The sequence below is a fragment of the Trachinotus anak genome, unplaced genomic scaffold, assembly GCF_046630095.1.
Source record: "Trachinotus anak isolate AG129_WGS33_773 ecotype Australia unplaced genomic scaffold, CSIRO_AGI_Tana_v1 ptg000020l, whole genome shotgun sequence".
In the NCBI taxonomy this organism is placed as follows: Eukaryota; Metazoa; Chordata; class Actinopteri; order Carangiformes; family Carangidae; genus Trachinotus; species Trachinotus anak.
This window is the reverse complement of record NW_027273871.1, coordinates 5,546,848-5,561,710: the sequence shown is the minus strand read 5'-3', so window position 1 is coordinate 5,561,710 and position 14,863 is coordinate 5,546,848. Positions and strand designations below refer to the sequence as shown.

Below are 14,863 nucleotides of genomic sequence, written 5' to 3'. Positions count from 1 at the left end.
AAGGCACGATAATGCATTTCATGATGTTTAACTTTGCATGTGTTATTTTTGCTACTTTAACTGTTTGTAACTTATCAAACAGAAACATTTGTGTTTTGTTGCACAGCCAGTATTGATAAATATCAAATATCACTAATATTGAGATCGCCCAGACTAACTCAATATCCCAACTGTAACAAGATACTGTTATTTTTGTTCTTTCAGGTTAATGGAAAACTACACCTTCAACAGCTTCACACTCCAGATGGAGGGGTACAGTGTCACAAAGAATTCTATGTATCCTGTCTTTTTTATGTTCTTTATTTCCTACATTGTTATAATAGTTATGAATGTAGGCATTTCACTTTTAATTTTCATTGACAAGAACCTGCACCAGCCTATGTATCTACTTTTTTGCAACCTGTCAGTGAGTGACATAATGGGAAGTACTAATATTCTTCCCCGGTTACTTTCAGATATCTTGCGGCCTCCCTCTGAACGCCTCATCAGTTATTATGAATGTGTGGTCCAAGCTTTCACATCACATATATTTGGCACCACCTCCCACACTGTGCTCATGATTATGACATATGACAGATATTTGGCCATCTGCAATCCACTGCGCTATGCTGCCATAATGACCAACAAAATGTTAGTAAAGCTGACAGTTTCTGCCTGGGGAGTGCCATTTGTTCTGGTCGGGATTCTGCTCGGTCTGACCATAAGACTGAACAGATGCAGAACTATGATCATGAATCCTTACTGTGACAATGTCTCGCTGTTTAAACTCTCCTGTGAGAGTGTGTTTATTAATAATGTCTATGGCCTCACTTTCACTGTGGTCCTGCTCACAGCTTCTATAGGCAGCATTGTTCTCACCTATGCTAAGATTTTAGTAGTCTGTCTGACCAGTAAGAACAAGTCTGTGAACAGTAAAGCCTTAAAAACCTGCAGTACTCATCTGATTGTTTATCTGATCATGTTGTTTAGTGGAATGGTTCCCATTTTTTTGCATCGTTTTCCCCAATACTCAGACTACAGAAAACTTTCTGCAGTTCTGTTTGTTATTGTCCCTGGAAGCCTTAACACAGTTATATACGGCATACAGTCCAAAGAGATACGAAAATTCTTATCTGAAATGTGTAAGTCAAATAAATGGTTTGCCATCAAGTAATAAATAAATCTTTGTTTTTTGGCAAATTAATCAAATAAATAATTTAAACCATGAACAATGAATAACTGAATGAATACTCTTTCACAACCACCATTGTTTTTTCACCAAGTTATATATACGGTACTTTATAAATATGTAGCCTAAATGTATACAACAAAATATACAGCTGCAAAGGATTCTGTGACATTCACATTTATGGATAAAGTCAAATGCAGAGTAGGCTACATACAGAGTATAATAGATATGGATTTAACATTTACATAACTGTTTCAAAAGTCAAGTCAAAGTTCATGGCTGTCACGTTCTGTTTATACATTATGGGTCCAAGATTAATGCAGGGTCTTAAATGTCTGAACCTTTCTCTCAGTGTTCGCTAAAGAAATCATTTAGTACCAATATTAGTCGCTGTATTGGATGCTTGCAGTGTTGTCAGTGTTGTGGTTTGATGGTTAGAGGACTGGTTGACCAGTGTGACTGTGAAAAGAATTAACAATAATTGTAAATTTCACTACAGCGCAGGAGGAAACTGTTAAGTGAACAAACTGACATGCAAGAGGAACAATGTGAATTGCGTATGGGTCATCTGTGGGCAAGCTAATCTGTAGGTTGCCTTCACAAAATCTAAATATGGCCAAAAGAGAAAACTCATGTTGCCTTTTGACCACAGATCGTACCACAGTTGGTCCTGCAGATATTTAAGAAAAATGTAGGAGCGTAAAAGGGAAAAACTTCTGTGTGGGCCCTATATGTCCATATGGGTTTTCTATTTGTTGGGTTTGTGATTGAAAAATGAACCACCTTTTAACCACTTCATTGTAGGTCTGGCAAAAGAATAAATCAACAATTCATACAAATCTTTTGTACTCTGTCTTTTTTGAGTTTGGTAGGCACGACAACAAAATTGCACAACCTTTCACACTCTGCCCGATATTGACTGACATGTTTTTCCCAAAGTACTTGTTGTATGCTGAAGAATACCAAAGTTACTGCTTGAGGGCTTCAGGACCAGATTCTTTCCTGTACCATAGTCTGAGGGTTCAGGCCGTGGATACTACTCCTGGCTATGGCACACAGGTTGATAGTAAGGCTACTTATGATATGTGTTCATGTTAATAATTGCTATGTGTATTGATTGAATATTATGATCACCACTGTCCTGATGTGTGCTAATATAATGACAAAAAATAAAGTGCTGTATGCAAGCGAGAATGGTGTCCTAGAGTAAATCATCAATATCCATTGAATAACTGATCACCTGTAATGGAGGGTACAATATAATTTAACTCTCTAACTGCACTCATACACAAACATGTAAACACACACCCACACCCACACACACACAAAAAAAGGACACAAATTTCTCAATACACGTACATAGACATGTTGCGGCCTCCCTCTGAACGCCTCTTCAGTTATTATGAATGTGTCTATGTGTCAGTCTAAACATAAGACTGTACAAATGCAGAACTATGATCATGAATTCTTACTGTGACAATGGTTTGCTGTTTAAACTCTCCTGTGAGAGTGTGTTTATTAATAATGTCTATGGCCTCACTTTCACTGTGGTCCTGCTCACAGCTTCTATAGGCAGCATTGTTCTCACACATGCTAAGATTAAAGTAGTCTGTCTGACCAGTAAGAACAAGTCTCTGAACAGTAAAGCCTTAAAGACCTGCAGCACTCATCTGGTTGCATAACTGATCATGTTGTTTAGTGGAATGATGCTCATTGTTTTGCATCATTTCCCTCAGTACTCAGACTACAGAAAACTTTCTGCCATTCTGTTTTTTATTGTCCCTGGAAGCCTTAACACAGTTATATATGGCATACAGTCCAAAGAGATACGACAATTCTTATCTTAAATGTTTCCGTTCAAAAACATTTTCGCCATCAAGTAAAAAATAAATTGTAGTTTTTGGGAAATTATTAAAATAAATTATATAAAACCATGAAATGTTTGTGGCAAAATATGTGGCTGCAAAGGATTCTATGACACTCACTAATATTTCTGGATACAGAAATCTCAGGTCATAGAGACTATTAGAACACAGCACAATCAGAAATAAAATAAAAGGAACATGACATATTAGCTGTATAGATGTAAATATTTCTTTTTTCATTATTGTAAATACTAAAATATTGTAAATAAGTTTCAAAGAATTTCCAGATACCTTTTTATTTAAGACAAATGTAGTATCCCCCCATGTAAAACAAATGCATCAATACCAGAAGGGAAAGCTGTGTGTGTTTTGCTGGCATGGTGGAAAAAAGATTTTGGGTTATGGGATGTAAAACCTCAAAATAATAAAGACAGTCAGTCCTGCCTAACTTTCTCTCTGAGTGATCATTTCACAGTAAATACAGCTGAAATTACAGCTCAGTCTTTGTCTTTAATGACTGGAAAAATGCTACTCCAGGCTGCATTATGAGAACTGTGTTTGTATGCGTGAGCCATAGTGATAGGTCGTAAAATTGTTGGAAATATATTAATGTATGCGTGAAAGGAATACATGTAGACTGAAAACTTTAAACGTTCTCAAAGTTAAACATTGGTCCTTACTGACAGTTGCGATGGTCCTTACGGTGATTCCGTAATGTTACATCACACATTATGTCATGCTAAGTGATTCCCATGATGTAAAAATGCATCTATAAAACAGTGAGAGACCTTTGTTGCTGTTGGTGAATACCACCTGCTGGTAGTGATGACTATAGACTGATGAACCTAAGTCACAAAGTTGGTATTACTGTATTACAAGCACGATAATGCATTTTAGGATGTTCAATTTTGCATGTGTTATTTTTGCTACTTTAACTGTTTGTAACTTATCAAACAGAAACATTTGTGTTTTGTTGCACAGCCAGTATTGTCATTTTATAAATATCAAATATCACTGATATTCAGATCACCCAGACTAACTCAATATCCCAACTGTAACAAGATCCTGTCATTTTTGTTCTTTCAGGTTAATGGAAAACTACACCTACAACAGCTTCACACTCCAGATGGAGGGGTACAGTGTCACGAAGAATTCTATGTATCCTGTCTTTTTTATGTTCTTTATTTCCTACATTGTTATAATAGTTATGAATGTAGGCATTTCACTTTTAATTTTCATTGACAAGAACCTGCACCAGCCTATGTATCTGCTTTTTTGCAACCTGTCACTGAGTGACATAATTGGAAGTACTAATATTCTTCCCCGGTTACTTTCAGATATCTTGCGGCCTCCCTCTGAACGCCTCATCAGTTATTATGAATGTGTGGTCCAAGCTTTCACCACACAGTTATTTGGCACCACCTCCCACACTGTGCTCATGATTATGACCTATGACAGATATTTGGCCATCTGCAATCCCCTGCGCTATGCCACCATAATGACCAACAAAATGTTAATCAAGCTGACAGTTTCTGCCTGGGGAGTGGCCTTTGTTCTGGTCGGGATTCTGCTCGGTCTGACCATAAGACTGAACAGATGCAGAACTATGATCATGAATCCTTATTGTGACAATGCTTCACTGTTTAAACTCTCCTGTGAGAGTGTGTTTATTAATAATGTCTATGGCCTCACTTTCACTGTGGTCCTGCTCACAGCTTCTATAGGCAGCATGATCCTCACCTATGCTAAGATTATAGTAGTCTGTCTGACCAGGAAGAACAAGACTCTGAACACTAAAGCCTTAAAGACCTGCAGCACTCATCTGATTGCGTATCTGATCATGTTGTTTAGTGGAATGATGCCCATTGTTTTGCATCGTTTCCCTCAGTACTCAGGCTACAGAAAACTTTCTACCATTCTGTTTTTTATTGTCCCTGGAAGCCTTAACACAGTTATATATGGCATACAGTCCAAAGAGATACGAAAATTCTTATCTGAAATGTGTAAGTCAAAAAAACAGCTTGCCGTCAAGTTATAGTTTTTTGGCAAATGATTAAAATAAATCATATTAAACCATGAACAATGAATAACTGAATAAATGCTCTTTCACAACCACCACTGATTTTGTTTGAAGTTATATATACTGTACTTTGTAAATATGCAGCCTAAATGTGTACAAGAAAATATACAGCTGCAAAGGATTCTGTGACATTCACATTTATGGGTAAAGGCATATGCAGAGTAGGCTACATACAGAGTATTATGGAAATGGATTTAACATTTACATTACTGTTTCATGGCTGTCATGTTCTGTTTATATGTTATGGGTCCAAGATTAATGCAGGTTCTTAAATGTCTGAACCTTTCTCTAGGTGTTCGAAGAAGAAATCATTTAGTACCAATATTAGTTGCTGTATTGGATGCTTGCAGTGTTGTCAGTGTTGTGGTTTAATGGTTAGAGGACTGGTTGACCAGTGTGCCCGTGAAAAGAATTAACAATAATTGTAAATTTCACTACAGTGCAGGAGGAAACTGTTAAGTGAAGAAACTGACATGCAAGAGGAACAATGTGAATTGCGTATGGGTCATCTGTGGGCAAGCTAATCTGTAGGTTGCCTTCACAAAATCCAAATATGGCCAAAAGGGAAAACTTGTGTTGCCCTGTGACCACAAGTCTGACCACAATTGGGCCTGTTGATATTTAAAAAAATGTAGGAGCCCAAAAGGGAAAAACTTCTGTGGGCCCTACATGTTCATATGGGTTTTCTATTTGTTGGGCTTGTGATTGAAAAATGAACCACCTTTTAACATCTTCATTTTCAATATATTTTGTCATTAATATTTTGTTTAAGATAAAACTGAGAAACAACACACAACTCAAAAGAATGCTACTTTGAAAAGTAAGGGAAATCCTAGTGATGGTGGCAATAGCTGTTTCCAGCAGCAGAGACCGAACCATACAATAAATTAGCTGTAAAACAGAAAGGCCCCGGCCGGCTATCAGATTTGATATGTGAGGCAAAAATGCTACAGCATCAATGTACCACTGACGTGGGGGTTGTCTTTTCACTTAAAACATCAGGAGAAGTACATCTGCCAAGTATGGGAAAGACTTTGGGGTTGCGACCTTGATACCATTAAAATAAGATTCATGGTGCCCACTGTGTGTGCCCTACCACTGAAAACCTACAGCAAGAACAGTTTGATTCTTCAGATTAAGATTAGGTCTGGCAAAAGAATAAATCAACAATTCATACAAATCTTTTGTGCTGTGTCTTTTTTGAGTTTAGGAGGCACTATAACAAAATTGCACAGCCTTTCACACCCTGCCCGATATTGACTGACATGTTTTTCCAAAGTACTTCTTGTATGCTGAAGAATACCAAAATTACTGCTTGAGGGCTTCAGGACCAGATCCTTTCCTGTACCATAGTCTGAGGGTTCAGGCCGTGGATACTACTCCTGGCTATGGCAAACAGATTGATAGTAAGGCTACTTATGATATGTGTTCATGTTAATAATTACTATGTGTATTGATTGAATATTATGATCACCACTGTCCTCATCTGTGCCAATATAATGACAAAAAATAAAGGACTGTATGCAAGCGAGAATGGTGTCCTAGAGTAAATCATCAATACCCATTGAATAACTGATCACCTGTAGTGGAGGGTACAATATTTTAACTCTCTAACTGTACACATACACCCACATGTAAACACACACACACACACACACACACACACACACACACACACACACACACAAATACAGACAGAAATTTCTCAGTACCTCCATTCGTGCCACAATCCATCCATACCAACATACCCACACTATTTTAGTTGCATACATATTTCAATGGCCTGCAGTACCCCAGTAGCAATACCCCATGTGGAAACAAGGAAAATGTATATTTGTTCCGTAGGTCAAATATGGCTTCATGTGGTGGAAAAAAGTACAAACTAAAATTGTGGTACCTTCTTTATTTTAATTTTGTGTTCTCTTTAAGTTTCTATTTATTTTATTTAATTACCATTGTTTTGCACCAAGGGAGCAGCGCTCAAATTTCGTTGTACTATGTATAATGACAATAAAGGCGATTCTGATTCTGGTGCCAGGACTTTAGAATGAAAGCCTATCATTAAATAGATTATGTGATTTCATGTTGAAATGTCAGCAAAATTGGAAATTGCAGTTTTCAGTGGGGACTCTTTTGTCCTTAAGGTACTGAACGTAAATATTTTGTATCAACAGTGTATTATACGCATATCACAGGAACTGAGGTTGAAGTTTCAAAATTGCCCCAAAAATACACACCCTTGGAAAAAAATCAAAAATGAAAAGGACAACAATGTCCCTAAGGATGCAAATTGGTTAAAATAAGTGGAAGATTTTGGTGGAAGGAAAGGTGAAAAGGATGAGAGACAAATTTACTCTCTCTCAGACCTAAAAGTTGCATCTTGCAGCATAATTTCTTAATTTTGCATCACATATAATCTGACGTAAGTATAACTGATTCCCCTGAAGACAAAATCATATTCATAAAACAGAGGAGCTCTTGATTGGAGCTGGTGGATATTATCAACAATGAGCAAGGGGACACAAACAAGGGAAGACAAGAGACTGAAACCAGAGACACTAATAGTAGGAAAAACTTCTGATCACAATCAAACTGTAAATTGATGTTATGTACTGTATAGCACATTAACTTGTATCTGTTTTTTCAGGTTGATGGAAAACTACACCTACAACAGCTTCACAATCCAGCTGGAGGGGTTAAATGTCTCCAAGGACTCTGTCCGCCCTGTGTTTCTTTTTATCTTATTCTCCTACTTCTTTATAATTTTTGCAAATGTTGGCATTGCTGTTCTTGTGTTCATGGACAAAAACCTTCACCAGCCTATGTATCTACTTTTTTGGAACCTGTCAGTCAATGACGTCCTTGGAAACTCTATCATTTTGCCTCGTTTGCTCATAGACATGTTGCGTCCTCCCTCTGAACGGCTCATCAGTTATTATGAATGTGTGGTCCAAGCTTTCACTACACACATGTTCAGCACCACTGCTCACACTGTGCTCATGATTATGGCATTTGACAGATATGTTGCCATCTGCAATCCACTGCGCTATGCTGCCATAATGACCAACAAAATGTTGATAAAACTGACAGTTTCTGCCTGGGGAGTGGCCTTTGTTCTGGTCGGGATTCTGCTTGGCCTTACCCTACGGTTGAACCGATGCAGGACTCTGATCAGAAGCATTTACTGTAACAATGCTGCACTGTTTAAACTCTCCTGTGAGAGTGTGTTTATCAATAATGTCTATGGCCTCACTTTCACTGTTGTCCTGTTCACAGGTTCTATAGGCAGCATGGTTCTCACATATACCAAGATAACAGTCATTTGCCTGACTAGTAAGAACAAGTCTTTGAACAAAAAAGCCTTAAAAACCTGCAGCACTCATCTGATTGTGTATCTGATTATGTTGCTCAGTGGGATGTGTGTCATTATCCTACATCGCTTCCCAGAGTACGCAAACTACAGGAAAATTACTGCTGTACTGTTTCATATCATCCCTGGCAGCCTCAACCCAATTATTTATGGTGTGCAATCTAAAGAGATACGAAAATTCTTGTCAAAGTTGTTTGAACCCAAGACAGTTTTTCCATCATTATAATCTTTTTAACATTTAAATCTTCTCAACATCAGTTTTCTAAATTTGATGCACATAGCATAAAATATGAATTAAGAATGCTTCAGTATGTTGTCTCTTGTAAGCAAAGATTTGTGTTTGGCACAAGGAGTTATCAGGAGTTCTGTAGTGAATAATGCCTTGAAGATCTGCAGCACTCATCTGGTTGTGTATCTGATGATACGTTGCTCGGTGGAATGTCTATCAATAGTCTGCATCGCTTCCCAGAGCACTCAAACAACAGAAAATTTTTCAATATTTTGTATCATATCATCCCTGAAAGCCTCAACCCCATTATTTATGGCACACATTCTAGAGAGATCCATTAACATTTTGTCTGAGTCCAAGAGGGTTTTGTCATTGTAATAAAGATGAATCCCAAGATGTATTTATATTAAGGCTGTCAAAGTTAACGCGTTATTAATGCGTTAACATACTAGCCTTTAACAGGAGTAATTTTTTTAACGTGATTAACGCTTGTGACATTTGAACCTCGGGCCACACCGTAGCTCGGGAAATCAGGAAGCAATGCACCGAGAAGAAAAAAAGAGAAGAAATGGAGGCTGATGTTTGTTTTGTCTGTTAAAAAAGAGGAGGCAGATTTTTATCTCATTTTGTCTGTTTAAAAAAAGAGAAGAGATGGAGGCTGATGTTTAGTTTATTTGGTCTGTTATAAGAGAGGAGATGGAGGTTGGGTTGTTCAGCCTCTGCTGAATATAACAGAACAGCTGTTTATAGGCTATAGGCTGGCTATCATTTGAGTCATGTTCTGTAACACTCCTCACTGTTTCATGCACACTTTATTTATTTTAAATTATTATTTTCTTTAAGTTTGTTTTGAATTTGATGCAAATTGCAATGCAATGCATTGAGGGGCATTCTTTTATGTTAAATGGCTGCTTAAACAAAAATCTGGATGAATAGATCAAATGTGAAATTCAACACACTACTGTGTTAGTAAACATTACTATAATGTTACAGTTAGTAAATTGGTAGGCCCATCTATAATTTTTTTTGTTGGGCTTTTGTTTTAGTTTATTTCAGCATCTTGTTTTACAATGCAGTTTGCACATGTTAGGTATTTGAACTGAGAGTATTTCTCATTGTAGCAATAAATAAACATGATTTTTTTGCATAAAGCAAGCATTTGTCTATTCTCATGTTGAAAAGAGTATTACAATTTGAAAAAAAATCAGTTTAAGGTACATTTAGAACAGATTAAAAATATGCGATTAATCATGATTAACTATGATCACTCATGCGATTAATCGTGATTAAATATTTTAAATCGTGATTTATATATACAGTTGTGTGAAAAAGTGTTTGCCCCCTCCTGATTTTTTATTTTTTTGCATGTTTGTCACACTTAAATGTTTCAGATCATCAAACAAATTTAAATATTAGACAAAGATAACACAAGTAAACACAAAATGCAGTTTTTAAATGAAGGTTTTTATTATTAAGGGGGAAAAAAAATCCAAACCTACATGGCCCTGTGTGAAAAAGTGATTTGCCCCCCCCCCATTAAAACATAAATTAACTGTGGTTTATCACATCTTTGGAAAGCTGAGTTCAATTTCTCTAGCCACACCCAGGCCTGATTACTGCCACACCTGTTCTCAATCAAGAAATCACTTAAATAGGACCTGCCTGACAAAGTGAAGTAAAAGATCCTCAAAAGCTAGCCATCATGCTGCGATCCAAAGAAATTCAGGAACAAATGAGAAACAAAGTAATTGATATCTATCAATCTGGAAAAGGTTACAAAGCCATTTCTAAAGCTTTGGGACTCCAGCGAACCACAGTGAGAGCCATTATCCACAAATGGCGAAAACATGGAACAGTGGTGAACCTTCCCAGGAGTGGCCGGCCGACCAAAATTACCCCAAGAGCGCAGCGACGACTCATCCAAGAGGTCACAAAAGACCCCAGAACAACATCCAAAGAACTGCAGGCCTCACTTGCCTCAATTAAGGTCAGTGTTCATGACTCCACCATAAGAAAGAGACTGGGCAAAAATGGCCTGCATGGCAGAGTTCCAAGACGAAAACCACTGCTGAGCAAAAAGAACATAAAGGCTCGTCTCAGTTTTGCCAGAAAACATCTTGAAAACATCTTGATGATCCCCAAGACTTTTGGGAAAATACTCTGTGGACTGACAAGACAAAAGTTGAACTTTTTGGAAGGTGTATGTCCCATTACATCTGGCGTAAAAGTAACATTGTTAGCCCCCTGACTTTTCTTCGTGAGACACTAATGAGGGTGCCATTATTGTGTTTTAGCGAAAAGTCTCTGCAGTTGTTTGGATTGCTGTGACATTTGGTACAAATATTCATGGTGGCTATAGAATGAATCTTAATGATTTTGGTGATTTCCTGAATTTTCATTTAGTGCCAAAGTAGGTAGCTACTCTGCAAAATTGCCAGTTTGTCTGATTGTCTGATCAGACACCAGGTCCTGGGATCTAAGCAATTACTTTTGTAAGTATATTACCAAAGGTGATAGAACTGACAGCCATGCCTTCAAAGATGATTTGCAGAGGCACACACCTGTCTATATAGGGTTTCACAACTGAAAATGCATATCGGAGCAGAAACTAAGCCATGAGGTAAAAGGAACTGCCTGCAGAGGTCATAGACAGAATTGTGTCAAGACACAGATCTGAAGAAGTCTAAAAAAAATCATGCATCGTTGAAGGTTCCCAAGGGCACAGTGGCCTCAATCAATCTTAAACGGAAGAAGTGTGGATGAACTAGGGCTCTTCCTGGCTCATCATCTGGACTGTAGTTGGGCAGTGCAGGGCAACTTGGAGGCGCCCAAGCTAAATATTGAATGTCATAGCAAAGGCTCTGAATACTTAAGTAAATGTGATGAAATTTCTAAAATTCAGTTTTCTCTTTGTCATTATGGGGTATTGGGTGTAGACTGATGAGGGAAGCCAACCATAAGGCTACAACATCACAAAATGTGAAAAAATTTACAGTATCTGAATGCTTCTGAAAAATACCAACATTACTGCTTGGGGGGCTTCGGGACCAGATTCTGTCCCATTCCAGAGTCAGATGGTACAGGCCATGGATGCTACTCCTGGCTGTGCCACACAGATCGATAGTAATGCTACTTATTATGTGTTAGCATTAATAACTGTCATTCCTATTTGTGCTCATAAATACAAATATGATACTGTCTATGGGCGAGAATGGTATCCTACAAATTGGAGAAAATCATTGATACTATCTGAATAGCTGATCACCTGTAGTGGCTTTGTAATTACTGGACACCTAAACATGAAGATTCAAGGTAAGTGAAAAGGTTTGGTGGAAGGAACGGTGAAAAGGATGAGAGACACATTACTCTTTCTTGTCTCAGAGCTGAAAGTTGCAGCATAATTTTTTAATGTTGCATCAAAAACTATCTGACCTTATTGCCAAGTATGTTTCACATACAAGGAATTTGTTTTGGTGATTGGTGCAATTGGAGATTCTTGTAAACAGCAGGTTTACACAGTTTTAGTTTCTGCCTGTATGTGGGAATCAGGTGGACCATGACATGGTCAGAGTGGCCCAGTGCAGCCCGGGGGACGGCGTGATAAGCACCACTGATTGTGGTGTAACAGTGGTCCAGAGTGTTCCCCTCTCTGGTCGGGCAATTAACAAACTGTCTGTATTTGGGCAGTTCGTGGCTAAGGTTACCTTTGTTAAAGTCACCAAGGACAATAACTAAGGAGTCTGGGTTGGTCCGCTCCACACACAGTATCTGCTGTGGCCTGTGGTGGGATGTAAACACTGACCAGGATGAATGAGTTGAACTCACGGGGGGAGTAGAAGGGCCTGCAGTTTATGGTGAAAGTTTCCAGGTCAGGAGAACAGTGCTGCAGGATCACTGTCACGTCTTTGCACTAGCCACTGTTAGCATAAAAACACATTCCTCCACCTTTCGTTTTGCCGGACAGCTCTGTGTCGCGATCTGCTCTGAAGAGTTGGAAGCCGACCAGCTCTAGCGCAGAGTCCGGAATCGATCCCCACAGCCACGTCTCCGTGAAGCACAGACCAGAAGATGAAGAAAAGTCTCTGTTCTTCTGCACCAGTAGCTGAAGTTCATCCAGCTTGTTGGGCAGTGAACGCACCTTGGAGAGAAAGATACCTGGGAGCGGTGTGTGGAGTCCGCGCCGGCGGAGACGCGCAAGCGCACCGGCACGTTTTCCTCTCCTCCAGCGTTTCACTGCGAGAGCAACGGTCAGTGCACCTTTGACCAAAATGTCCAATAATTCCACAGGTGAGTTGAGAAGGGTGGAAAAAATCCTCTGGAGTTGTTTCTCTGATGTTAATGAGCTCTTCTCTGGTGAAAGAGCTCTGGAAACCAACCGATTCCCCTGAAGATAAAATCATGTTTATAAAACCTGGCAACAAAGTAGATCTTGATTGGAGCTGGTGGATATTATCAACAATGAGCAAGGGAGCACAAGAAGGGGCAGAGAAGAGACTGAAACCAGAGACACTCATAGTAGGTAGAACTTCTCATCACAGTCAAACTGCACAGCAATGTTAAGTATAACACATTGACTTGTATCTGCATTCATTCTATTTATGATGATTTGATATTACATGTGTGTGTACACACATGTTATATTTATGGATTTATATATTTATATGTTTTAATCAGTAAATAGTGAAGCTCTTTGTTTCATTACTTTATAGTCATGTAGTAATTGTACAAATGTCAACTAGATGGGGATCTGCATGAGAAATACAGGGGAAAAAATGGTTACTAATCATCTGCTTATAATGAACAATTTAACCTGGGCAGACATGATCACCATAAGCAGTGTTCCACTGTGTGCATGTGCATATATATATCTATATGTGTAAATATATTCCATACTTAGCTTAGCGTTACAGGTTGGTTGGACACCCAGTACTACCTACATTGCATTACTTGTGACATTAAGAACCATGTTTTGTTTTTTCAGATTGATGGAAAACTACACCTACAACAGCTTTTCACTTCAGCTAGAGGGGTTAAACGTCTCCAAGAACTCTGTCCACCCTGTGTTTCTTTTTATCTTTTTCTCCTACTTGTTTATAATTTTTGCAAATGTTGGCATTGCTGTTTTAGTTTTCATTGACAAAAACCTTCACCAGCCTATGTATCTACTTTTCTGGAACCTGTCAATCAATGACATCCTCGGAAATTCTATCATGCTGCCCCGTTTGCTCATAGACATGTTGCGGCCTCCCTCTGAACGGCTCATCAGTTATTATGAGTGTGTGGTCCAAGCTTTCACCACACACATGTTCAGTACTACTGCTCACACTGTGCTTATGATTATGGCCTTTGACAGATATGTTGCCATCTGCAATCCACTGCGCTATGCTGCCATAATGACCAACAAAATGTTAATCAAGCTGACAGTTTCTGCCTGGGGAGTGGCATTTGTTCTGGTCGGGATTCTGCTTGGCCTTACCCTACGGTTGAACCGATGCAGGACTCTGATCAGAAGCCCCTACTGTGACAATGCTGCACTGTTTAAACTCTCATGTGAGAGTGTGTTTATTAATAATGTCTATGGCCTCACTTTCACTGTTGTCCTGTTCACAGGATCTATAGGCAGCATTGTTCTCACGTATACCAAGATAACAGTCATTTGTCTGACTAGTAAGAACAAGTCTCTTAACAGTAAGGCCTTAAAGACCTGCAGCACTCATTTGGTTGTGTATCTGATCATGTTGTTCAGTGGAATGTTTATCATTATTCTGCATCGCTTCCCAGAGTACACAGAAAGCAGAAAATTTGTTGCTATTTTGTATCACATCATCCCTGGCAGCCTCAATCCCATGATTTATGGCATGCAGTGTAAAGAGATATGGAGGTTTTTGTCAAACTTCTTTGAGTTCAAGAAGGTTTTGCCATCATAATAAAGATGATCTCCAGCTTTTTTTGCACATATATCAATAAAAATAACATAAAATGTCAACCAAGATTAGCCGATTTAGTCCATATTCTTGTTGTTCCTTGAACATGGGAACATATAATTTGGTTGTCCACAGAAAACCTACATTGCCCCAGTGCAGATTTGGCCTTCCAGATGTCATGTATGGTTTTCCCAACACAGAATTGCCAAAAACTGCAGTTCCTTGAA

The 14,863-nt window shown here is 38.6% G+C and overlaps 4 protein-coding genes across 4 annotated transcripts; all 4 read left to right on the top strand.

The window, feature by feature from the left end:
- The first annotated feature begins 193 nt into the window (after positions 1-193).
- LOC139637248 (olfactory receptor 8G17-like) lies at positions 194-1,168 on the top strand. The gene has a single exon (XM_071505811.1). The coding sequence runs from the start codon at positions 209-211 to the stop codon at positions 1,151-1,153; it is 945 nt and encodes a 314-aa protein (XP_071361912.1). The 5' UTR covers positions 194-208; the 3' UTR covers positions 1,154-1,168.
- Positions 1,169-4,116: 2,948 nt separating this feature from the next.
- On the top strand, positions 4,117-5,097 carry LOC139637246 (olfactory receptor 8G17-like). The gene has a single exon (XM_071505809.1). It carries the CDS (start codon positions 4,124-4,126, stop codon positions 5,069-5,071), a length of 948 nt encoding a protein of 315 aa, XP_071361910.1. The 5' UTR covers positions 4,117-4,123; the 3' UTR covers positions 5,072-5,097.
- A 2,652-nt stretch (positions 5,098-7,749) lies between these two features.
- Positions 7,750-10,410, top strand: LOC139637253 (olfactory receptor 8G17-like). The gene has a single exon (XM_071505817.1). The coding sequence runs from the start codon at positions 7,765-7,767 to the stop codon at positions 8,707-8,709; it is 945 nt and encodes a 314-aa protein (XP_071361918.1). The 5' UTR covers positions 7,750-7,764; the 3' UTR covers positions 8,710-10,410.
- Positions 10,411-11,040: 630 nt separating this feature from the next.
- LOC139637242 (olfactory receptor 8G17-like) lies at positions 11,041-14,652 on the top strand. The gene has a single exon (XM_071505804.1). It carries the CDS (start codon positions 13,677-13,679, stop codon positions 14,637-14,639), a length of 963 nt encoding a protein of 320 aa, XP_071361905.1. The 5' UTR covers positions 11,041-13,676; the 3' UTR covers positions 14,640-14,652.
- Positions 14,653-14,863: the final 211 nt, after the last annotated feature.